Genomic DNA, 25,860 nt, shown 5'->3' on the forward strand with positions numbered 1-25,860 from the left:
CCCTGCCTCCCTAACCTGTTCTTCCTCCCACCTATCCCCTCCTCCCACCTCAAGCCGCACCTCCATCTCCTACCGACCAACCTCATCCCGCCCCCTTGACCTGTCCGTCCTCCCTGGACTGACCTATCCCCTTCCTAACTCCCTACCTACACTCACCTTTCCTGGCCCCATCCCCGCCTCTTCGACCTGTTTGTTTCCTCTCCACCTATCCTCTCCTCTATCCCTCTTCTATCCGCCTCCCACTCTCTCCCTATTTATTTCAAAACCCCCTTCCCCTCCCCCTTTTCTGATGAAGGGTCTAGGCCCGAAACGTCAGCCTCTCTGCTCCTATGATGCTGCTTGGCCTGCTGTGTTCATCCAGCCCTGCACCTTGTTGTCTCGGATTCTCCAGCATCTGCAGTTCCTACTATCTCTAATCAAGATCCTGTTTTATTTTTGGGTAACCTTCTTCACTGTCCACTATACCACCAAATTTGGTGTAATTTGCGAACTGATTAAACGTGCCCCCTATGTTTTCATACAAATCGTTGATATAAATGATCAACAACAGTGAACCCAGCACTGATCCTTTTGGCACACTGCTGGTCAATGGCCTTCAGTCTGAACAACAACCTCCACCCTCAGTCTCCTACTGTCAAGCCAGTTTTGTTTCAAATCACAGAGATGAGCAAAATAACTCAAATCAAGGCTCCATAACCACTGCTCAAGTGTGATACTTGTATAAATGTTACATTATGCATTCAGTCAGTAAATAGTAAACAGAAATTCTAGTTCAACGAGTGAGGTGATCCTCATGTGCTCAGTGTACAGGTCGGAGTCCTTTATGTCCTACCTCTCTGTTCAAGACCCGGGCTGTAGGGTCTTGCTTGAGAGGATTCAGTGCTGTCACTTTCCCTGCATTCTGTTTTCCATCTTCTACACAATTCCAGGATAGTATTAAAACTTGGGAAAACTCAATGGGTTCACAAATGTCCTTCAGTTAAGCTACCTGCCACCTCACTAACAGCGTTCCCACTTCTTTCTTCTGTATGGACCTCCAAGACCCCTTCATGACAATGACTTCCAGAATTCTTTCAACTCTTTAAATTAGTCAACCCAACTCTCTCTGAAAGCAAATGTTCTATTTTTATTGAGTTTGGACTAAGTGATTGCAGACCTACAGCAGTCTGGTTGGCTCTTAACTGCCCTTTGAATGGATTGTTAGGTACTTTTAGTTGTATCTTCAAGAGCTCGCCACCACCTTCTTAAATACAAAAGGTAATAACTGCAGACCTTGTCAGCCACACCCACATCCTGAAGGAGTGAAGTTCCTTTGGTGGGTTGCTGAAATGAAAGGCATTAGAAGTGCCAGTTCCTTTTAGCCCTTCACTAGTAGGTAACTGTTAATACCCTTTAAAGTTACCTGACAAGTTACTCAGTTTGTTTTATTCATTCACAGGATGTGAGTGCTGCTGGGCTGGTTTTTTATTGCCTGTCCCTCGTTGCCCTGGTGAAGGTGGTGGTGAGCTGCCTTCTTGAACCACATGCTGTAGGTAGACCAACAATGCTTGTTAGGAGAGAATTCCGGGATTTTTTTTAACCCAATTGTCAAAGTGAAAGCCACCACCATTTCAGACATGTTGAGATGTGCAATAAATACAATTTTCCTAGTGTCAGTCATACGCGAGGTGTTAGTTCACTTATTTGATCAAGCTGTTGATAGTTAAATTTTCTTTTCCTGGGGCTTCATGGAAAATGCCAACTTATTATAGATGAAACACGTGCAGATCCATGACTAAAGTGCAGTTTGATTTGCCCCAGACAAGGCACTGATGTTGAGACACCCCCTCAACAAAATTGCTTAGTGCGGTGTTCCACATTAACCTCGTAGGTTTAAGTGATGAGTCACTGAATTATACAGATCAAGCATGTGTCAGACCTGTCAGATGAATATGGCTTTTAATTGACTTCTAATAGCCCTGGCAAGATGCATAAAGTTTCTGCCTTGGTTTCGTTATCTAGTTGCCTTTCTTTAGGAATGTGGTGTCAGCTGAGTTGCTGTTTGCAAAGTAAAAGCCTCTGACTTGTGAATAATGACTATTCTGTACTGGGAGTAACTAGTCAGAGAAACAGAGTTTATCTTTGTGTCACCGCCTTCGATACACTGGTGCAGTTGCTGTACCATGAGCTAACACCATGAGCAAATGTAATTCCAGTTGTGAACTGAAAACAGTTACAAAAATTGAGGAGTTATTACTCAAACCCGTTCTGTCTCAGTTCTTTCAGCAATGATCCGAGGGGCAGAAAATGGAACCAACTTTCAAGTGAAGGATTATTCTGAAGAGCAAGTGGAAACTATTCTACAACAGTATTTTGAAGATCACCTACGGGCATGAGTAGTAAACCGCCTAAAAATAATTTTCTTGAAGAGTGAACTTCTACTCATGAATTGCTTATGTCTAGTATTTGTGTTTTCTACTCTCCAGACAAATAAAATACTCAGCCTGTCAAACTGCATTATTAGATCTCTGAAAGCCTTTTACATCTCAAACAAAAAATAGTATTGCTGGCTTGGCCAGCATTTATTTCCAGTCATTACTTACCCTGGAGGAAGCAGTGATGAACTGCTTTCTTGAATCGCTGCAATCATGTGATTATACCCTTGGTGCTGTTGGGGAAGAAATTCCTGGATTTTTACCCTACAACATTGAAGGAACAGCAATTATATTCCAAATCAAGGTGGTAAGTGGCTTCAAGGGGAATTTGATGTTCCCATTTATCTGCTTCCCTTATCTTTCCAGATGGCAGAAATTGTCAGTTTGGAAGGTGCTGTTAAATTGTGTGTATTCTTTCTCTTGTGGACAGAGCTTACAGGGCAATTGTCTACATTCTGAAGCACAAACAAGCCTTTGGTCCTATGGCAGGCATGTTGTTAGGGCCTAAAATCTTTGTAATGTCCAGTGCTTTCAACCATTTTTCTATCAATTTAAGTAAATTGAATTGATGGTGGATTGGTCTGTAACGCTAGAGATCTCAGGAAGAGGCCAAGATAGACCAGTGATGCAGCATTTCTGGCTGAATGTGGTTGCAAATGATTTGGGCTTATTTTTTAAAATTCATTCATCAGATGTGACTGTTGCTAAATGGACCAATCTTAATTGCTCATGAGAAGGTGGTGGTGAGCTGCCACCTTGAACCACGCTGTTGTAAGCTTGGTGTCAAGGATGCAGTTCACGTTTAGACCTTCTGAGAATGAGGGCATTTGCAGATGATGTTCCTGTGTGTCTGCTGCTCTTGACCTTCCAGATGGTGCACTGTGTTTGGAAGGTTCTGAGGAACCCTGGTGAGTTACTGCAGTGCATCTTGAATGATAGTACACATCTGCCATTATGTCAGTGAAGGGAGTGAGTGTTGAAGGTGGTGCATGGCAATCCAGGCAAGTCATTGACTTGTGCCTTACAGATGATGGGTAGGCTTTGGGGCGTCAAGTGGTAAATAAGTTGTTCACTGCAGAGTTCTTCACCTCTGACCTGCTCTAATGGCCACTGAATTTATAAGACAAGTCCAGTTCAGTTTCTAGTCACTATATTAACATCCTGGGATTTACCAATGTCAACACTGGTGATACTACTGAAGTGAAAGGGCAATGGTTAGATTCTCTTGTTAGAAATGGTCAATGTCTGGCATTTTCTTTCTATTTGCTCACAGGATGTGGGTGTCATTGGCTGACCAACAAGTATTGGATTCACATTGGGAAGGTTGCTCAGTTGTCGAAGTGGAAAAAGAAATAATAAACCCTGAGGTACATGTGCAGAGATGGAATACATCCCACTTGCCTTGATGAATGTAGCTGCAACACTTAAAGTTTGACACTACATTGACAAAGCAGCCAACTTGATTGGCACTATGTGCACCAGCATCAACTGCCTCCACCACTCACCTTCAAGGACAACTAGGGACGGGCAATAAATGCTGGCCCAGCCAGCAACACCCGCAGCTCAAGTGAATTAAAAAATGTGCTGTGACTGAAATAACTGGCCTTCCAACAAATCAAACTACCTTACTATGAGGTATGACTTCAACCAGTGAAGTTCTTTCCCCCAGTTCCCATTGACTTCAGTTGTGCAGGGGAGAGGTAGAAATAAATAACTACTATCACTGGTTTTAAAAAAAGAAACTATTTGGTACTGATTGGCATTTAGCAGAATGAGAGGTGACCTTATTGAAACATACAAGAATATTATGGGACTTGGGGTAGATGCACAAGTTTCATAAGGTGTGGCAAATTTAACTTGACTTCCACATAGAGTCTGCTCTTTGGTCTGGAAATAGTGCCATGTTGTCACTTTTTCTTTTTTTGAAAGTATGCCTGTTGCCTGCAGCCTACAGTCGCTCTGCACACTGTCCCTCCCCTCAGAGTGCTCTGGGCCATTTGGTGGCATCCTTGATGCTGGTATCAGGGAGGTAATAGGCTATCGTGGAGATTCACATGTATTGCTACTATGACTAACAGGCAATGATTGCACAGATTACAATCATCTATTCACTTTCTTTACTTCCAACAAATTCTACTGAAGCAGCCAATGCTGTTTTGCATCAAGAAATGGGTGAGATTCAGGGCTGAAAACTGGCAGCTAGCATTCACATCTCAAGTGCCAGGCAAAATGATGTTCACATCCTCAGAACAGTAACTTACTCAAGTGTGTCTGCCTCTCAATCCTTTATGGACTTCATTTTTCCTCATGTCCTCCCTGCTATCTCCTGACAAGTTTAGTTTAAAACCTGCTCAGCAACCAAGTCTACAGGTGGAGGCATTAAATAGAATGGCCATGTTCAAGAGATACGAAATAAAACCACATCTTAAATATAACAAGAATTTTATTGGCCTATTACGGAGAATAAAGGTGGGATAAAATTATAAGAGTACAGCAGTCTTGTGGTTATGATAGTTGGCAACCAGTCCAGAGATTGCAACTTCAAACTCCACCACATTAGGTGGGGAAATTTAATTTCATGTAGGAACGTAAAAAGTAAAAAGTTGCATTTAAACAGTGCTCTTCATGACCACCAGCCACCCCTACAGACTTGACTTCTGAAGAGTAATTAGGGCTGTAATACAGGAAATACAGCAGCTAATTCTCACACTTGCAGTGCTAGAAACATCAGTGTGACAATGATCAGATGACTTGTTTCTGTGATGTTGATCAAGGGATAATTATTGGGTTAGACATTGTGAAAACTCCCTGGCTTTCCTTGGAAATTAACATCTCATCTGAAAGATAATCAACAGTGTAGCACTCCTTTAGTATTGGACTGGAGTGTCTTATCAGCCTCTGAAGGTGACCTTTTCAGCTGGTATTCATTGTCAGAAATGTTACTCCATTTTTCTCCTTCAGATAGACATTTCTGGTTAAATAGCCTAAACTGCTTCTCAGTGAATGGATGGGACACTGAGCATGAAATGCTAATTGAGAGATGATTGAAGTCTAGATACAAAACTTGGGGAGAGAGACGAGGGAGTTAGGAAAAGAATTCCAATTTGGAAAGAAGCAATGGAATGGTACAGAAATAGATTCAGAAGTATGAGCTGGCATCTCTAGCTAGAAACGGCTGTAAAAGTAGGTGGAATAAATCCTTCAAAGAATTTTACACCAATTACACAATAAACATCCTGTAGTGGAGGAGAACATGGAGGTTGGAGTGCAGAGGAATGGAATATGATGCCGGCAGCATGCTGAGATGAGTTGGTGCACGCATAGGGATCAGCTATAAAAATGCTCAGGAACTAAGACTGGAGTTATAAACGGTTAGACTGGCACGAGTTGGTTTGTGACATTCAAGAAAGTGGGACTAGATGGTTTCAAGATGGATCATCGGACATCAAATAGAGAAATTTGGGATTTAGCAGCTTCTTAGGATTTTACAAACAAATTTTTCTTTTGATTTTACTTTGCAAAATGAATTATTGCCAGGGGAGCAACAACAAGCCCAATTTTATACATTAGAAAGTGTTTTATTTAGATAACTGGCATAAATGTAATTTGTCAGAAAAACAGAACATTATATATGAACAATAGAAGCTTTCTGCTAAGTGGAGGCTTCAGTGTCCTTAATTTCTTTTAACTGAATTCAGCAAACATTTCCCATAAACAGCTCAGGAGCAGTTTATCAGTAATTTTCTCTGAGGTGGGGTGGTGAGATGTTGTGTTAACAAAATAAAAGGGAAAGACAGTCTCTCCTCAGGTGCGTGTCTGTGTATTTTTGAAACCTGAACATCAAAAAAAAATCAAATCAAAGTGAAGCCAGTTAACCAGAAGTGGCATAACAAAAGAAGTCTATGGTTCTGCATTCTGTATGGGACTAAGATATTTTCATTTGACTACTGTGAATTACATTTCTTTAAATTGTCCACTTATTCAGAATATATATAAATCTCAACTCTCTTTAGTCATAAACATCGTCTTCTAGGTAAAAGAAATCTCTCTCTAGATTCTCTGATTCATCATCTGAAAAATCATCTTCATCAATATCTTCTTCCTCATCGTATGTATCATGCCACTCCGGGACATATTCATCGTCGTCATCATCATCATATTCTCCATCCTCTTCCTCAGTCTGACTGCCCGACTTCACTCTGGACAATCAAAAGAAGGTGTTACTATTTTATATATATATATAAAATCTAAGACTGTAATAGTAATATTCTCAGTTTCTACATTAAAAGGAATACCAAAGGGAATGTTCAAAAATCACAGTCAAAAGTTGTTCTGCCTACAGCTATCCTGGAACCAAGCAATGTACATATTTGAATGTAGAAAAAATACCATATGAATAGCATATGTAGGATGAATACCAGTAGGTACATTTTTATGTTAAGAATAGAACTTGTCATGAAAACAGTGACAATAATTCATATCTCACTAGTTAAGCTGATGGCAAGTCAATTTCCAAATGGAAATGAATCAACTTCCACCAATACCTGCTTTATTCTAATACTCATTAAGATGTATGCTAGTAAATCTCTAATTTTAATCACATTAATGTATTAACTTTGAGAGATCAAATTCTATTCCAGGGGCCTAAGCACATTAACCAGGGATCATAGGCCGTTCCAGGCAAACTCTAGTGCATTTCTGAGGGAGTGTGACACTGTCAAAGAGGGACTTGGGTGAGATGTTAAACTGTGTAACTTCATAAATAAATATAAAGACCCCACAGGACTATTAAGGGTAGGAGAGTTCTCCACTTGCCTCATCAGTATTTATATCTGAAATAGCATCACAAGAGAAATGAATTACATTAAGCTCCTACAAACAGAATTAAGTAATTTTTCAGCAAACTGGCGGCACTATCTATCTCCAATAGAACAGTAACAACAATTCAAAAATACGAATGGGGCTATACAAGACATTCGTTGACATGCCAAAAGCAGAACAGAATTCTGCAGGAAGCAGGAAATGCATTCAAAAGCATGCATCATCATTAGAAGTTGGAAGACTTCAGAGTCATATAGCACAGAAACAGACCAGTTGGTGCAACTTGTCCAGGCAGCCAAGTTTCCCAAACTAAACTAGTCCCATTTGCCTGTGGTTGGCCCATATCCCTCTAAACCCTTCCTAATCATGTGTCTGTCTTTAACTGTACCGAATCCACCACTTCCACTGGCTGTTCATTCCATATACAAACCACCCAGTCTATGAAAAATTTTAAATCTTTCTCCTCTCACTTTAAAAATATGACCTCTAGCTTTGAACTCCCCTACCCCAGGGAAAAGACCTTTCCTATTCACCTTCTCTATGTCCCTCGTGATTTTATAAACTTCTATAAGGTCACCCCTTGACCTCCAATGCTCCTGTGAAAGAAGTCCCAGCCTCCCCTTATAACTCAAACCCTCCAGTCCTGGTAACATCCTTGTCAATTTTTTCTGCATCCTTTCAAGTTTAACAACATCCCAGAGTGGGGACTTTGGCGGTTGGTGTGCCCAGGCAGAACTCTTGGCAGTTGGCAGCATCATGGAAGCGGCTGGGGGCCTGGAGTGAGACTCTGGTAGCCTGTGGTTAGGCAGCTGGTAAGCCCAGATGGCTGTCTGTGGCAAGATGGCAGCACAAAGACATGGGGATCGAGAGATCGAGCCCTCATGGGGACAGCCCAGCATGGAGTGATTGCAGGCTGATGGCTAAAGGAATACTGTAATTTCAAACTTTTAACTATTTCTTATTTACTTTATACTGATAAGAATTGTAATATTGAACTTGTAGCTTATTTCTTTATTTTTCTACTTTTTAACATAAGACTTTGTAGCTAGGACCTCATACCTAAGATGGTGCCGTGAATGACACTGTAAATGTTTCACTGTGCTCCTGTGTCCCTGTACTTGAGTACACGTGACAATAAAACCTAATTCTAATCCTTCCTATAGAAAGGTGACTATAATTATACGCAGTATTCTACAAATGGCCTCACCAGTGTCCTGTACAGCTGCAACATGACACCTCAACTCGTATACTCAATTATCTGAACAATGAAGGCTAGTGCGCCAAATGTTTTCTTTACCACTATGTCTTCTCTACCACCTGTGACTCCACTTTCCCCCTAGGTCCCTCTGTTTGACAAGACGCTCCAGGGCCCTACCATTAACCGTGTAAGTGCTGCCCTGGTTTGCCTTCCCAAAATGCAACGCCTTGCATTTATCGAAACTAAACTCCATCTGCCACTCCTTGGCACATTGGCCTATCTGATCAAGGTCCCGTTATACTCGGAGATAATCTTCACTGTCCACGACACCCACCTGGTGCATCTCCCTCTCTTTGTGTCTTCACTGCAGTCTTGAATTCTTTTTCAAAATCCCTCCACTCTCTCAAAGATCCTGAAGAAGATCCCCCTTAAAACCCATCTCTTTCCTGATATTGGACCTTATGATGTACAGAAGATTACTGAAAAAGCAACTTGATGGTTGGGCCAAGGACACTACCCTGAGGAACTCCTGCAGAGAAGTCCAAGAGCTAAGATGATTGACCATCAATAATCACAACTATCTTCCTGTGTGTCAGGTACAACTCCAACCAGTGGAAAGTTTTCTTAAGAAATTTATCAAAAATTTATGAAATGCTGGGCCAGGCTTAAAGGGCCAAATGGATCATTCATCATATGGTATTCATATTTTTGCTTTAAATCCCACTGGCTTAGATTTTGCTCGAGTTATTTGATCCCACACTTGATCAAATGCTGTCGTCATTCTGAGGTCAATCATTCCCACCTCACCTCCTGAATTCAGCTGCTTGTTCACATTTGGACCAAGACTGCCAGGAGGTTTAGAGCTGACTGGTTCTATTGGAACCCAAACTGGACATTGATAAGAAGAGTAAGTGCTGCTTGATAGTGGTGTCAATGATGCTTTCCATCACTTTGATCAACAGCACACCCATGTGGCTGCATGGTTGGATTTGTCTTGTTTTTTGTGTGCAGTATGTACCTGTGCAATCTTCCACATTGTCATGTAGATGCTACTATTGTATCTGTACGAGAAGAGCTTAGCGAGGGTAGTAGCAAGTTCTGGAGCACGTCTTCAGTACTATTGCCGGAATGTTGGCGGGGCTGACAGCCTTTTCAGCATCCAATACTTTCAGCCATTATCTGATATCACATGGAGTGAATCGAATTGGCTGTAGACTGGAATCTGTGATGATAGGGATGTCTGGAGGAGACTGACATGATTGAAGTTGATTGCAAAGGTTTCAGCTTTGTCTTTTGCAAAGATGGCCTGGGCTCCCCTATCTTTGGGGATTGTCCACCATCATTCATGACCAGATGTGGCAGAAGTACAGCAATTTGGTCTGATCCACTGGTTGTGGCTTCACTTTGCTCTGTTACAGCATACTGCTTTTGCTGAGTTAGCATTGAGGTCTCCAAGGGCTGACTATATACCACGGCACTGCCACTTCTAGTGAGTCAGTTCTGCAGTGGGATGTTGGCTTAAAATCATGAGGCTGCTGCTCGAGTAATCTGTGGGACAGTAGCTTGTGTCTGATTCTGGCACAAGTTCAGCAGTTTTTGGTAGTTTTTGTCTTTTACTGTATTATAGTGCCTATTCGAATGCAAGGCTGTCTATCCAGTTTACCCTGGTCCTATTTTTGATACAACTGAGTACCAGAATGCAGCACACTGGTCTGCAAAAGAAAAAACAGGATTCAAATAAGTAGTAGTTCATAAAGAGAGATCAAACAATGATGCAAAGCCAAAAAGGAATTTGGTGAAAGGGTACAGTACACATCTTAAGGGGCCACAGGGGCTTATGATTTATTGGCTAGAATGGAGACTTGGTTCAAAGGGAAGATATTGCCACAATATCAGGGAAATTAGGGAAGAAGTGGATACTTGGTAGAAAGGGGTTATAGTATTGGTCAAGGATATTGCCACAGTACCAGAAAGGATTTGGTGATGGAGGTTTTTGTGATAACATTAATTCGGTGTCAATTAACAACAAAAGAACTAATACTCCGCAAATGAGAAATCACTGGCCCAGGAAAGCAAGGGCTGGACTAAGGATAATGAGTAACAGGTTCAACACAGGTCCACAGTGCAGCATCTGGGGAGTTTACATTCAGTTGACTATATCTGCATCAATAATGGTAACCATCATGCACAAACCAATGTGATACATTCATGCCCCTTAGGAAAATAAATCTGCTGTTCAAGGGAGTCAGTGGTCATCCGGACTAAGATGGGAAAGTAAAGTTACCATGATCTAACTGAATGGCAGACCAGGCTAGGGGGCCAAATAGCAACCCCTGTTGCTAATAAACATTTTTTTTCATCTGTTTCCCAATCTGGCCTCTTCACAAATCACTGTGCCTACCCCATGGCACCACAATCCCTCGCCCAGTGTCTGTTCCATGGCACCACGGTCTATCTCCCAGCATCAATCCCCATATCACCACGGTCTATATTAACACAGTGAATTGCCGCCTGTTGCTAATGGACTTACTCTTTGGTGGAATCAGATGGTACTGTGTTTGAAAGATCTGTGGGCTGAACTTCATTTTGATCGACTCCCTGCTTCGGCTGAAACCCCACTCTGAAATCCTGAAATAGCAGAGTTTATATTAATTATTTAATGTATATCTTGGTAGTGTTTCCAATAACATCTCTGACAAAACTATATTACAACAATCTTATGATCTTTAGATATTCAGGCTTTTATCATTTTCACCACCCACAGAGAAGAAATTCCTCCTCGCCTTTGTCTAAATAGATGATGCCTCATTCTGAGGTTATGCCCTCTGGTCCTAGACTTACCCATTAGGGGAAAAGCCATTTCCCGATCTACCCTGTCAATCTCCTGAGGAATCTTGTATGTTTCAATTAGGTTGCGTCTCATTCTTCTAAACTCTAATGAGTTCAAATCCAATCTGCTTGACTCTCATAAGACACACCCACATATAACTGTATCAGTTTCAGTGCAGTAACACTGAAATGGAAATGCTGTCTCTAATTCATTCTAGCACAGAAATCAGACCTGATGATTGTGAACCAAAGACGCATGATTCTCAGCCCCAACATTAGGGTCCAGTCCAATTAATGTACAATTCTTTTTGGGGACAATGAGAAATTTCATATCCCAATCCGTCTTTTTATTAGTTGAATTATTCTGTATTTAAGTTAATCTTAAATTCTTTGATGCTTTTCTAATTCTATATTTAAGTTATTCTGATTGTGCTGATTTATGCCAGGCTAGAGCCCCTTCAACAATATAGGTCAAGAGCCTCACTCAAGTGGCTTCACTCTTTTTGTTTTTCATTCACAGGATGAGGGTGTTGCTGGTTAGAACAGCATTTATTGCCCATCCCTAATTGCCCAGAGGGCAATTCAGAGTCAACCACATTGCTGTTGGTCTGGAGTCACATGTAGGCCAGACCAGGTAAGGATATTAATGCCCCTGTTAAAGGGAATTAGTAAACCAGATGGGTTTTCCCCATCGAAAAATAGATTCATGGTTATCATTAGACTCTTAATTCCAGATTTTTTTAAATTGAATTCAAATTCCATCATCAGCCATGGCAGGAATCAAACCCAGGCCCCCAGAACATAACCTGGGCATCTGAATTAATAGGCCAGCGATTATACATTAGGCCATCAACTCCCCCTAATGATCCCAAGTAGGTGAATAATGGCAGAGTATATTCAGTCATGGGAAACATCACCTTGCCTAATGGCACACTCACTTTCCATCACATCTCTGGGGAGTAATCAGGAAGACAGTCCCATAAACAGTTGATTTTCTGAAGAAGGGTCTCGACCCAAAACGTCAGCTTTCCTGCTCCTCTGATGCTGCTTGGCCTGCTGTGTTCATCCAGCTCTACACCTTGTTATCCCATAAACAGTTTGTTCCTCTCAACTTGGGTTGCAGAAGCCCATTAAGACATGACCTTCCTGTAGTTACTTTACTCTGAGGTAATACAGAACTCAGCTCTAAACACCAAATAAAAACTGAAAGAACTGTGGACGCTGTAAATCAGGTACAAAAACAAAGTTGCTGGAAAAGCTCAGCAGGTCTGGCGGCATCTGTGAAGTAAAATCAGAGTTAACATTTTGGATCCGGGGACCCTTCCTCAAAATTCCTGAGGAGTTAAGTCTGATTTTTCTTCTCTAAACACAGTGTTTATGGGACTATCGCTTGTAATGACAATGGGATACAGCAGAAGCAACTCCTTGAGTGAGCTACAGAACTTGTACACAAATCACAGGGAGGATCCCAGGAGAGGCTAAACATTTTCTGTCAGAAACATTAATTACAAGCAAAGGATTTTAACATAAAGGCAAATGAAATTTGGTTAATCTGTCAAGGTAAATACTTTTTTTTAAAAAGAGAAAGGTCCAAAAACCATCTGGAAACATGACGTAAATACATCATTTTCAAGAAAGTATATGATTTATTAAGTATGTAGCAGAATACCAGTGGTATCACGCGAAATATTTATACTGCCAAGTTTACAATAGAGAAAACAAACCACAGGCCCCTCGTTTAGCTTTGATTTCAATTCAGAAGAATCAAGTTCTGCACTCAGGGGAACAGTTTTTACCCTAGCAGTAAGTGAAGTCTCCATGCTGCAAGAGTTTGTATGGAAGCTTGCAAGTTGTCAGAATGAAGGACAAAGAACAGTACAGGAACTGGCCCTTCGGCCCACCAAGACTGCACCAAATCATGATGCTTTTCTAAACTGAATCCTTTTGCCTCTACATGGTTCATATCCACATATCCCCTGTCTATTCACGTATCTGTCAAAATGCCTCAAACACAGCCATGGTTTCTGCCTCCATCAGCTTTTCTCTTCCTTGCTGTATGAATTACCTGAGTGGAGTGCTGCAGGATGCCGAGCAGCCGCTCCTGTATCCTGCGGATCAGTTCCAGACCCGTGTTCAAGTGTTCTGGTTTGAGCAGACGAATGCAGGAGGCCAGGTCCACGCACTGCAGCAGCGTCTCCTCTGAGAAAAGTATAAGATAATATTCAGGTACAGAAAACTCTCCCTTTTAGCAACAGCCCTAAGCACAGTCAAATATCCCAAGGTGCTTCCCAAGCTTTGCTTGAGGCAAAGTTTGACAATGAACCAAGCTAATATTAGCACAAAAGATAAATTCTGAGGTAGGTTTACAGGTTCTCTCAGCATGAAAGAGAGCAGAGAGATGAAGAGGTTCAGGGAAAGGAATCCCAGAGCAGGGCCTAGGCAGTGGATAGACAGTCATCAACAGTGAAACTTACAATCAGGGATATGCTAAATCCTGGAATAGGAGAAATGTCAGAGAAGAATATAAGAAACAGGAGATAAAGGCCACATGACGTGATGAGCCTGTGCCAAAATTCAGTAATTTCATGAGTCTACATCAACTCCACCTGCCTGCCCTATTCACCATGTGAGGGGTTTGTGGGTCTGGCAGATATGGGAAGGGCACAGGTCAGGGAAGGATTTAAACATAGCATTGAAAACTTACCCGCAGTATAGTTTGCAAAAATATCAGATAAAGTGCAAAACCAACATTAATACTGTATGGGAGGAGAGTGCTGACTAGTTGGTAGGTAGACTCGGAAAGAGAGACGCTGTCATGGAGAATGTGCCAGTTAATGATATGATTGACAACTTGTGGCTGAAATAGGACATAATCATATTCATCCCATGCGATTACAGCTACCCTCATCAGATCACTCCTTTTCAAACAAACTCAGGAAAGATCCACATACCATTATTTTTGGTTCTGAAAAATTCCTAGTGTATCTCAGATTACTCTGAAAGGTTGAAGGTACTCATAGGTATGAAATATAAGCGTGTCTAGCAGTTTCATGCTGCTGCCATGTATAAGAATGCAAGTGGTGGATGTAATCAAATCAAAAAGATGCTCTGCCTTTCACAAAATTGAGTAACTTCAGTGCTGGAGCAATACCAGGTGTGCAAATGTTATGTCTCAACGACCAGTAGATCATATCAAACAGCTTATCTCATCAGCCATTTGTACCAGAGTCCAACATTAGCTGTAATTCGCTATTGGATCGCATTTGCTGAGTAATCAAGTGTGAGAAGAATTACGCTGACAACAGATTAAGGATTGTCAGTGACCTTCAGTACAGCACACATGGATATACTGTAGACTGCTTTTATTAAATGCACACCTTCCCTGTCTTTGCAGACAGAAAGAACTCTACATTGAACATGCACTCCGCCCGTTTCAACTCAACAAACTAAATAGCAGCCATTCCCTGGCTATTTTCTCATGGCAATAATTTAACAGAGTCAACCTGTCTGGTTTGAAAATTTAAACATAACCTCGCAGTTAAATGTCAATCATCATTAATAGTTCTATTCTCCATGACAGTGTATCTACCACAGTCCACTTGCTAACCAAAAACAGAAGTTACTGGAAAAGGTCAGCAGGTCTGGCAGCATCTGTGAAGAGAAATCAGAGTTAACATTTTGGGTCTGGTGACCCTTCCTCAGAACTGCTAACCAACCAGCTCTGTTCTGTCATACAGTAATCTTTCTTTCTTCCCCTTCATTGTGCTCTTGCAAATTGCCCTAATGTTTTCAAGACAAGAAACAATGACAAAAACAATATTCAGGTTCTGTACACCAAACGACCATCTAACAGTACAGCAGAACCTTAGCTGTAAGGGTGCAACCTGCAAGAAAGCCCGTGTGAATGGTCTGTGTTTAAGCGTCTGAATGGTCTATTTAGATTCTTTGATCAAGTTCCCAATATATGCAAAGAAAATCTATTTTCCCCATTTAAGGAGAATGTTTCTTTTACGAAAACAATGGTAACTCTAACAGCAACTTCTGCTGATTCACAATCCTGAAGTCTTAACCTTTATTGCCATCATGTATGAGACCACCTTCTTGTCGAAAGGGCATTAAAGTCAAAGACCCTCGAGATTCACCAGGATACAGCCAGGAAAGACTTGAGGAATTGGACTATTTCTATTCTAGCAGGCAGTGTCAGATGAAATTACAGAAAACTTTCTGAAAGTCATATTTTAATCAGGTAAATAAGGAAGGATATTTTTCTCTGTGTAGTCAATAAAAGAGATTGTGAAATTAAAATTGATGTGGAGGTGCTGGTTTTGGACCGGGGTGGACCAGGTCAAAAATCACACGGCACCAGGATATAGTCCAACAGGTTTATTTGAAAACACAATATTTAGAAGCAGAAAGGTAACAATCCTAAAAATGGCTTGTTGCCCACCTCCTGTTGAATCTTTAATCAGTTAGAAAGGAGACACAGGTTTCTATGATTAAAATGCAAATCCCTGGCTTTCTTTCAAATCATTGCCCTGAGATAACTAAAGGTATTATCAGTGTATACAACAGGTGACATCTCAGATCAGACAGTGCATTTTAGGTGTGAGGCCTTATTTGGAATCTGTGTTTTAACCTGGAGTCAGGCTGGTTTTTTTTTTTTTTTAAAAAAAATAGAATGCATTTGCAAACACATTAACATCTTTCTTGGATGAAATAATTCGCCCCTTGGATGGGCGCATGCGAGCGCGAAACGGGGGGCGTGCGAGAGTATCTACTGCAGTGGGGTCACCTGTAGCACGACAGGAACCTAAGATAATGGTTGAGGCCATCCTCATGACTATGGAACTTGGCTATCAGCCTCTGCTCAGCGATTCTGCATTGTTGTGTATCTCAAAGTCCACCTTGGAGGATGCACACCCAAAGATCAGAGGCTGAATGCCCTTGACCGCTGAAATATTCCACCACTGGGAGGGAACATCCCTGTCTGGCAATTGTTGCGTGATGTCCATTCACCTGTTGTCGTAGCATCTGCATGGTATTGTTATAGATAAGGAGGCTAATTGGGAGATATCTCTATCTACACGTTCCTGAAGGATGGGATTCTCTGACACTAGTTGAGGCAAAGGTCACCCGCCTTTTTAGGGAAAACTGAATGAATATCTGACAAAGATGTGAAGCTGAGAGGAGAAGAGAGTGGAATCAATTGTGGGCCACTTTCATTAAGATCCAGTGCAGACATGATAGACTGAATGGCCTCCTTCTGTACTTAAAACATCTACAGTTCACAGGGCAACGAGAAACCCAAACACATTTTTGAAAAATCTTTATAATTTAATCGAAACTTATAGTTTCGCGCATGAACTGGGACTTACCCAAAAGAATCTGCAGGGCATTGGTGTGCAGCTCCAAGTTTTCTGTCTGTTGTTCCATTATATCCATCTTTTCAGTGTCCTGATTATAGTAACTGTACACACACGAATAGGCCAATACCTAATAAAAACCAGAGTGTTGAGGCAAGGAAAGTACATGGAGGGAAACATACGTACATAGAGCCTTATTAAAATCCTCATTAATGTTGCTTCACTTTCACTATACCTAATCTCATACAAACCTTTCTTCATAGCTACACATTTGAAATGGGGTAAATTTCCATCTATTCCTGTAACAATCAGATCCAGATTAAGATGAATTACTATGGAAAGGTATCATCTAAAAGTTCTTGTGGTCATAACAGTTAAATCATCAATAGGTGGGGGAATAGGTTGGTCCTAGGACCAAATAACAGCTGCAAATGCCTATGCAAAGACCTTTTCTTTTGATGAAGGGAGGAGTTAATATTCATAAAGGAGCGATCTGGTAAGTCTGTCAGGAGTATCAGGTATCTCTTCCTCTCCATAGCACAGTTCCACATGTTTCATGTCCGAGGTGAGCGTTTACATGGTGCTGACAGAGGATGGCAGGATCTTCTCAAACTGCTCTCAACAGTAAGGGGCACATTACAGGTCATGGCAAGCCTGACGGAAGGTGTCAGCAGCAGTGCTATCAAGCAGCACCTGCTCAGTGATGCCCAGTTTGGGTTCTGCCAGGGCCACTCAGCTCCTGACTTCATTCCAGCCTTGGTTCAAACATGGACAAAAGTATTGTTGGAGGCAGGTCCAGGACTTCTCTGCAAGAATTCCTCAGGGTAGTGTCCTAGGCTCAGCCATCATCAGCAGCTTCATCAATGACCTTCCTCCATCATAAGGTCAGAAGTGGGGATGTTCAATGATTGCACAATATTCAGCACCATTCACAACTCCTCAGATACTGGAGCAGTCCATATTCAAATGCAGCAAGACGTGGACAATACCTAGTTTTGGAATGACAACTGGCAAGTAACACACAAATGGGAGGCAATGACCATCTCCAACAAGAGAATCTAACCATCACCCTTTGACATTCAATGACATTCCCATCGCTGAATCCCCCTTTATCACACATCCTTCGGTTGGGGTGGGGGGTTGGTGGGAGGCGGTGCGCTACTATTAACCTGAAACTGAACTGGACTAGTCATATAAATACAGGCTACAAAGGCAAGAAAGAGGCTTCGAATCTTGCAGCAAGTAACTCACCCCCTGACTCCCACCAAACCTGTCCAGCAAAATGCAAATTAAGGGTATGATGGAATATTCTCTCCTTGCAGTTCCAACAACACTCAGGAAGCTTGACACGATTCAGCACAAAGCAGCCCAAGTAACTAGCACTACATCTACAAACATTCAGTCCTTCATCAATGCTCAGTAGCAGCAGTATGTACTATCTACAAGATGCACTGCAGAAATTCACCAAAGATCCTCAGACAGTACCTTCCAAACCCATGACCAATTCCATCTAAAAGGACAAGGGCAGCAGATACAGGGGAATACCACCATCTGCAAGTTATCCTACAAGTCACACACCATCCTGACTTGGAAATATATCAGTGAAAGAATGTGAGAAATGAAGATTGAGGAGAGAACCTAACAAGCTCTCTCAAAACCTGTGGCCAGGAATGACTCGACTACCTTCACAGTCTTTCCTGCCATCCACAACACCATGTCTCTTATGTGTGTGTGCGCACACACACACACACGTGTGTTTGTATGTGTGTAGGGGGAGTTTTATAAGGAGTTCAAGTTTTACTTTGTAGAATTACATGTTGACGGTTCAAAGTTGTTCATCTGTAGCTAGAATCTACTGACTTGTAATAATACAGTCATTCTTGTTAAAATACAGAAACCTGGTCTGTGCTTTCTGTCAAGCTGAGCCTAAAAGATAGAGAAATTGGGGAATTCTGCATCTGTTGACTTTTGCAATGACTCCACGAAAAATGATTTGCACTCAATTTCCAGCACACTACTGATCAGGGAAGATGTAGAACACTTCATTTCACACCAAGCTCACAGGGAGACCTATTTGCAACAAACCCCTCATCAACTTCTCCACTGTAATTTCTCTTCTGTACGATAAACGAACCTGGACCCCAGTCCTGAACCACTACACGGAACAGATACCAATCCATGATCCTGGCTGAGAAACAATGTCAGGTCCCGGTCTCCTGGGGGGATATAATCCCGTCCTGGTCTCCTGGTGGATATGGGTCTGGATTCCTGTGTTGTAGGATCCCATTCCGGTCTCCTGGGGCAAGGAAAGTTGTAAGGTCCCTGGTACCCACAGCAATTGTTCACTGGATAACAATAAAAAAACAAAATTCCTGCTTAAATTTTTCCACCTTTAGCTCATGATGGTAGAGCTAAATGTCAACTATCAAACAACTTTGGTGAGATCAAAGTCAGCTTACAACATGATTGATCAAACTGTTGACCAATTGATCACATCTATAGCAATCACTGCTTGCTATAGGGAGTCAGAGTGGGATGCCTGTTTAGAAAGAAATGCTAAGAGTCAGAATACACCGCTGTTTATGTTATTTGTCAGCGACCATCTACTGACTCAACAACTCCAGGTCCGTATTCACCGACTCATCATTAAGCTGTGGAACAAGGGTGGCAGTTATTCTAAGAACTGTAAACTGTGCCCTCACCTTTCTTGCCTGAGCAAGCATCTTACAGGCATCAATAACAAATGTTAGTGATTTCATTTGTAAGGCTTCATTTATTGCAGATACTTTTGCTTCCAAATTAACGGCAAAGTCCTGTAGGAAACAAAAATATGATTGTAAGATTGTTGATCGTAGAGAGAGTCTCCTACTAATTTGCTGTGAATTTTTAATATAATCTCTAACCACACTGGCAGAATAATTCATTGCATTGTATATACACTGCTAGGTTCAAAGCACAACAGCATGCTGACCATCAGTGTCCTGCTAACATGAAATAAGAGAGCTTTCCTGCTTCTCTGATGCTGCTTGGCCTGCTGTGTTCATCCAGCTCTACACCTTGTTATCTCAGATTCTCCAACATTGGCAGTTCCTACTATCACAGAGTTTAGCTGCCATCCTCACATTTAACCTGCTTAAAACCCAGTATCACAATGGGGATATACAATGGAAAATCTATTTCACGTGGTGTAGTTCTCGGATCTGAACACTCTATACAGTAACATCATTCCTCATTTCTCTTTTCCAGCCTCACAGAGATAAAGGTCAATATTCCATTTGCCACCAGACCAAACTCATGAAATGACTTCTTCTCCATTCTTCCATAGGGCATGGGCATCACTGACAAGGCCAGGGTTTGTTACCCATCCTTAATTATCCTCGAGCTGCATGGCTTCCCGCACTATTTTATCTGGAGTCACAGGAAGACTAAACTGGACAAGGACAGCAGGTTTCCTCACTAAAGGTGAATCAAAATCCAGCCGGGCTTTTACAACAATAATTGATGGCAGTTTCAGATTGCTATCGCAAAGACTAACTTCTAATTCCTGCTTTATGAATTGAATTCAAATTTCCACCAGCTGACTTGGTGGGATTTGAACTTATCTTCTCGAAGTATTATCCTGAGCATCTGGATCATTAGTTCAGTGATATTAATGTTACACCATCATCGCCAATGTAACCTGAACAGAGCTGTCTCAGATGAATGTGAGAAGTAAATCTTCCACTATACTGGCTTCTTAACCTCATTTACAGTTTCCCATTTTCACACAGAATTTAATTAATCTGCAGTTAGTAATGTTGGATGCTGTGCACAAGCTCCATCAGCTCACCCTTGCCTGATGGTGAAAAGTGCATCTCTCATTGTAATCATGAAACCGTTTCTCTTGCCGTGCTGCCTTGCTGACCTGCACAAAGACACAGTTTGTTAATATTTAGAAGTTCAGTTAAAAACCTTTCAGGTTGAAATGTGCATGACAGACTGGAGGAACAACAGGGTACTGCAACTCTTCTGACTGATCAGTTCATTAAACATCATTCCTCCTCCTTTCTATACAATTGTCAGGTTTCAAACTGCTGATACTGCTGTCATCTGGTCACTTCTTGGTTTACCTCATTTGCTCTTTTCGTTGGTAGGAAGCTTGTACAACGTCATGTGGCCCAGCTTTCTCGACCAAAGGGTGAAAAGGAGATAGGTACACAAGTTTAACAGACTGATCCCCCCTCTTATTCTCATGAAATGAGGAGGAAACTACAGAAATAAATGTGGCTGTTGGGATGAAGGAAGTCTCCAACAGCCCCAATAAAAACAAGATTTCACCAGTTTAGAACTAGATGTAGACATGACTACTAGACTGAGAGCACATTGATGGGATACAACACCCCCAAAGTCTGTCCAGTTTTCTCCTATAAATGCTTACTCTTGACATCTTAGTTGGACAGTGCACCATGTAGCATGCTTCCATATTAAGGAATGAAATCAGCAAATTAAATTGCTTATTTCAATTGAGTTGGTGATGCAAGGCCAAAGTTGCAGTTATGATGGGATTAATGGTGGGTTACGACAAGACAAAACACCAGGCAGCATTCCATTCCCAAATACTTTGTTAAAAATTTGTTCATGGGAATTGGGCATCACTGGTTAGGCCAGTTTTTATGGCTTATACCCCAATACCCAGAGGGAAGTTAAGAAGCAACTATATTGCTGTGAGTCGAGTCACGTACAGGCCAGACCAGACGACAGATGTCCTTTCCTAAACGAGATGGATTTTACAATAATGTTAAAATGGTGGCCATTAGGCAGCTTTTTGATTTTTTAAATTAGATTTTTATTGACTTCAAACTTCATCATTTGCCATGGATGAATTTGAAGCCAGAAGATTAACGTGGGGTTCTGGATTACTGTTCAATGATCACCATATCCCTAGAAAACCATGTAATTCACAGACAGGAGGCCATTCCAAGTATTATCCTGATGAAGAACCAGGCTGTGCTGTGAAGCCTTCCACAGTTAAACAGCAGATAGGAAAATGACTGCTGCACCTTCTAATGAAGGGAGGATGGATGAGAGAAAGGTACAGGTGAAATAGATAAATCATAGATAGATTAAATCAGAGAATTCCTACACAAAATCCCGACAGTGTGGAAGCAGGCCATTTGGCCCATCAAGTCCACACCGACCCTCCGATGTTACACCCCACCCAGACCCATCCCCCCACCTTATCCCTGTATTTCCCTGGCCTGCACATCCCTGGACATAATGGGTAACCTAGCATAGCCAATCCACCTAACCTGAACATCTTTGGACTGTGGGAGGAAACCCACACAAACACAGTAAGAATGTGCAACTTCCACACAGACAGTCACCAGAGGGTGGAATCGAACGCAGGTCCCTGGCGCTGTGAGGCAGCAGTGCTAACCACTGAGTCACTGTGGCAACGAAATGTGCAATTTAGGAACAGGATCATGGAAAACACCTTGGAAGTGCTCATTCAAACATCCAACGTTTAGTACCATGACATTCAAAAATGCACTTTTTACTTACAGCAATCCCCAATCATACTACTTCCTCCAACCAAAACCAGGTATAAAACACTGCTCTGTTACTGCAATTCAACACATTCCGGCAGACAGGATCTTACCATTGCTGAGCAGTTGTAGTAATCTTTGTGTGTCGGTTTCCATGGCTTCAGGCATCTCCAGCAGAATCCATGATTACATTTGGCACATGTCATGCTGTCAAAGTTAAAGAATGGACTCTTATTTTGATGTACAAGACCTCAGCTTAGATACTCCATATCCAACAAACCCTCTTTACTATTGCATCATTCTCACCAAATTCCTCTGAATGGTTACAATATCCACAGGGTCGAAATGGAAGATATGAAGGAGGACACATGTTCGAACAGATAGATTGATTCAAATAATGCATAGCTTGTAAAGGTATGGCTTTTGTTGGGACTCTGGCTGCGAAGTGGGAGTAAATGGGAATAATGGCTTGGCCAAGGCACCAGAGGGTGGTTGTTTACCATGAAATACCACATCTTCAGCATGACAAAAGGAGCAAGAAATTAAAGCTGAACATTGGCAAAACAAAGCAAGATTTTCGGTGTAAAGCAGGTTAACATTCAGGGACAACCCTTTGGCGGAAATATGAGAGAGGATACAGTTGGATCCACAATCTGTCTCTTCTCTTCACCTGATGGATCTACCAGTTATTATCTGTAGACTATGTCAAGTGCCAGGCAAAACCAGGAAACATTTTTACACCCAGTTCAAAACATGCGATTTTTTCCCACCAAAGGATGTTGTGCTGGGGTCTGTTGGAACTTTCAGGAAGATTGACAGATTTTGGTTGGGAAAAGATACTGGACTTTTGAATAAAGGAGTTTGGGTGTGGATCAGCCATTACCAAACTGAATGATGGTACAGGCCAAATGGTTGTCTCATTTCCTCCTCCTCGCTTTGTTCTTACATGAAGCTCAAAGGGGAAATACTTAAAGAAACATTTATGTGCAGATTAACTCACTGAAGACAGCCTTCGTTTTTCTCAATCTGGGCATGGCAACTTGGGCAGCGCTTGGAAATAAGTTTTGCCAGGTGTTTGCTTTGTGCTTCCATCGTCATTCCCTCATAGTAACCACCGTCATCCATCCACTGTGACATATGGCTGCAGCTAGCCGGGTAATGTGCCTGGAATAAACAGGACAGTGGTTGAAGGATAAGAAGCTGATGCCAAGTTCAATGGCCCTAGAAGTAAAACACAATCCTGAGATAGGCATGGCCTCTGACTACAACACATCACAATTAGCTGAGGACTGATCAATACAAAATTCAATCATTAAAATTCCAGGAAATATGTCAGAACATCACCAGAAAAGCTGCTCTAATTGGATCAGTGACAGTCTTCAGATACATTTGCTGAAAGAGTCCCCACAATTCCTTCCTCTTCTCCATTACTGAAACAGACTTGTCACTCTCCTGCAACCACTACATCTCTCTCCTTTATCATCTCGGTGTCAACATTCCAGGATTAAGGAAAGATCAGCCATTACCATCCAGTCAAGCATGATGCCTATCCAGTCAGCATTCATTGTCTGAGCTTCGGACAATGGGTGAAAACTTGGCCAAGGTACTGGATGGGCAACAGTCTATTGTAGAACTACAATTTGGCACAAGTTAGTGTCTGCAAGGAGCTGGGGAAATGTTATATGTTAGAAAGAACAAAATGTTGCCCTTACGAGACGAAGAACTACATTCAAAACAGTCACAGCACAAGGAATGAAAAGCCCAGTTCTGCTTGAAAAAGAAGCATTTCTGTTTAGTCCTGAGCTGTCTCTAGGAGAATACACAGCAGCCCTAAGATAGCATGTTAAGTGATGAAACTCATCAACATAGTTGGACCCAAACTGCAGCTGAATGCTCAAAGGGCGTCAAAAGGCCAACACCAAGCACCCCTAAAGAAAGGAAAAAAAATATATAGAAGCCACCTTGTACAGCTAGGTGTCCAGATCAAGATACAAGGCAGAATTGCAAGCAAAACATCTGACCTAATAAAGAGAGAACTTACCTGGGAAAAGGACAATGCACTTTCATTCATATCACTCCTTTCACAATTACAGGACATCCCAAAATGTTTTGCGTCTAGTGAAAATCTTTTCAAGTCTAGTGTTTGTTATCATGTACGAAATTGTTTAAATGCCAAACATGCAACAACCCATCTAGTTACCTCTGGGAAATTGCAGGAGAAGCAAGAGGACCAACAGCACTTGGAACAGGTACCAACACTGCCTATCCCCTCCTTACAGAGAATCTGATCACAGCCCTGCGGATTGGTGCACCAAGTGAGATTTGAACAGCATTCCACATACCCTCGCAGCAGTATTTTTGAATACTGTAGGAAGAAAAGAGAAAGCAACAGCAAGTCACTACTTTGAAGTCACAACAGCTCCAGGTCATAATAAAACAATCGCAGTCATCAAACATTTCAGAGAGCCTGAATGGGCATGGAACTTGAGCATCTTTTAGACCTCTTTGTTGTGCTTATATCTTCAGATAGTGGTGCATTGGTTTATATTTTCAAATTAAAATTTGTATTTACTACAGATTTGCAACAATGTGGAGGAACTTAAACTGTACATCAGTTTTCAGATGGCTTTGAACGCTACTTTAAACTTGCCCATCTGAACAGGACGTGTAAAAGCCATGCTGCCAAGTCATAAATGTTAATGAATAAGCATATAAACTACACAACAGAATTTCCACCAATTTAAAATTTAGGGAGTTACACTTGAAGTGGAATTAAATGGTACATTATCAAAAAGCACAAGTCATCAATGGAGAACAACTAAAATGGACACTACACTTTTTTTAAAAAGCTTCAATCTCAGGATGGGAGGTCCATAACTGCCCTTGAGAGGGTGATAGGGACATCCACAATGGAATCCCAGAATTTAGACACAGAGATACTGAAGGAAAGGCAATATCACTTGAAGCGAGGATGGTGTGTGGTATGTAGTGGAAAGTGGAGGTGTGGTGTTCTGATGCATTTGTTGTCTTTGTCAGTGCAGGTAGTAGAAACGGTTGTAAAATAAGAGTGAAGTTGAAGGCAGAGAGTTCATCATTGGTGCAGATATGGTGCCAATCACGTTTTGTCCTGGCTGGTGTTAAACTTGAGTGTTGTTGGAGCTACACCCATTCAGGCAAATAAGAATTATTCCATCACATCCTGATTTGTGCCTTGTAGATGGTGGATTAGCTTTTGGGAGACAGCTGGTAAGTTACTTGGCTCAAAATTTCTAGCCTCTGGCCTGTTCATGTAGCCAGAGTATTTTGTTTCTGTCACAGTGAGTTTCTGGTCAATGATAATTTTAAATACAAACTGGACACATTCTAAACTGAGATGGGCTGAATGAAATTGACAATTACCACACTAAATCCTGAACCCAATCTCTTGGTAGTAATCTCTGGTGTATGCAAAGCACAGGCACATCACAACACTCACAGCATTCAACATAACAGAAGTGAAAGGAAGAGGATCTACACTGTCACCACTCCCAGGATTCCCAACAAATGGGGACATCACTCCCAAGAAACCATGCCCAGGATTCCAAACAAGGATACCTGCTTCAGGAATCATAACAAACAGGGTCAACCCTCCTGGAATTCCAGACAAATTGGGACAATACTTCAGGATTCTTAGCAAATGGACACCGCTGCCAGGATTCCCAGCAAACAGG

At 41.7% G+C, this 25,860-nt stretch overlaps 2 protein-coding genes across 2 annotated transcripts in view; one reads left to right on the forward strand and one right to left on the reverse strand.

Moving 5' to 3' along the window:
- Positions 1-2,496, forward strand: part of dnph1 (2'-deoxynucleoside 5'-phosphate N-hydrolase 1) — a 10,116-nt gene extending 7,620 nt beyond the window's left edge. The window contains exon 4 of the mRNA XM_020512574.2: positions 2,257-2,496. Within this exon, the coding sequence (XP_020368163.2) occupies positions 2,257-2,375 (119 nt within the window). The 3' untranslated portion in view covers positions 2,376-2,496. The remainder of the gene's footprint in view (positions 1-2,256) is intronic.
- A 2,343-nt stretch (positions 2,497-4,839) lies between these two features.
- The window catches only part of LOC109920363 (cullin-9), a 186,665-nt gene continuing 165,644 nt past the window's right edge, over positions 4,840-25,860 (reverse strand). Inside the window, exons 31-39 of the mRNA XM_048596632.1 lie at positions 24,351-24,515; positions 23,151-23,314; positions 22,264-22,357; positions 20,455-20,529; positions 19,328-19,438; positions 16,638-16,755; positions 13,328-13,461; positions 10,964-11,061; positions 4,840-6,613 (exon numbers count right to left, since the gene is read on the reverse strand). Of these exons, the coding sequence (XP_048452589.1) occupies positions 6,424-6,613; positions 10,964-11,061; positions 13,328-13,461; positions 16,638-16,755; positions 19,328-19,438; positions 20,455-20,529; positions 22,264-22,357; positions 23,151-23,314; positions 24,351-24,515 (1,149 nt within the window). The 3' untranslated portion in view covers positions 4,840-6,423. The remainder of the gene's footprint in view (positions 6,614-10,963; positions 11,062-13,327; positions 13,462-16,637; positions 16,756-19,327; positions 19,439-20,454; positions 20,530-22,263; positions 22,358-23,150; positions 23,315-24,350; positions 24,516-25,860) is intronic.

This window comes from Rhincodon typus, chromosome 5 (assembly GCF_021869965.1).
Source record: "Rhincodon typus isolate 14 chromosome 5, sRhiTyp1.1, whole genome shotgun sequence".
Lineage (NCBI taxonomy): Eukaryota > Metazoa > Chordata > Chondrichthyes > Orectolobiformes > Rhincodontidae > Rhincodon > Rhincodon typus.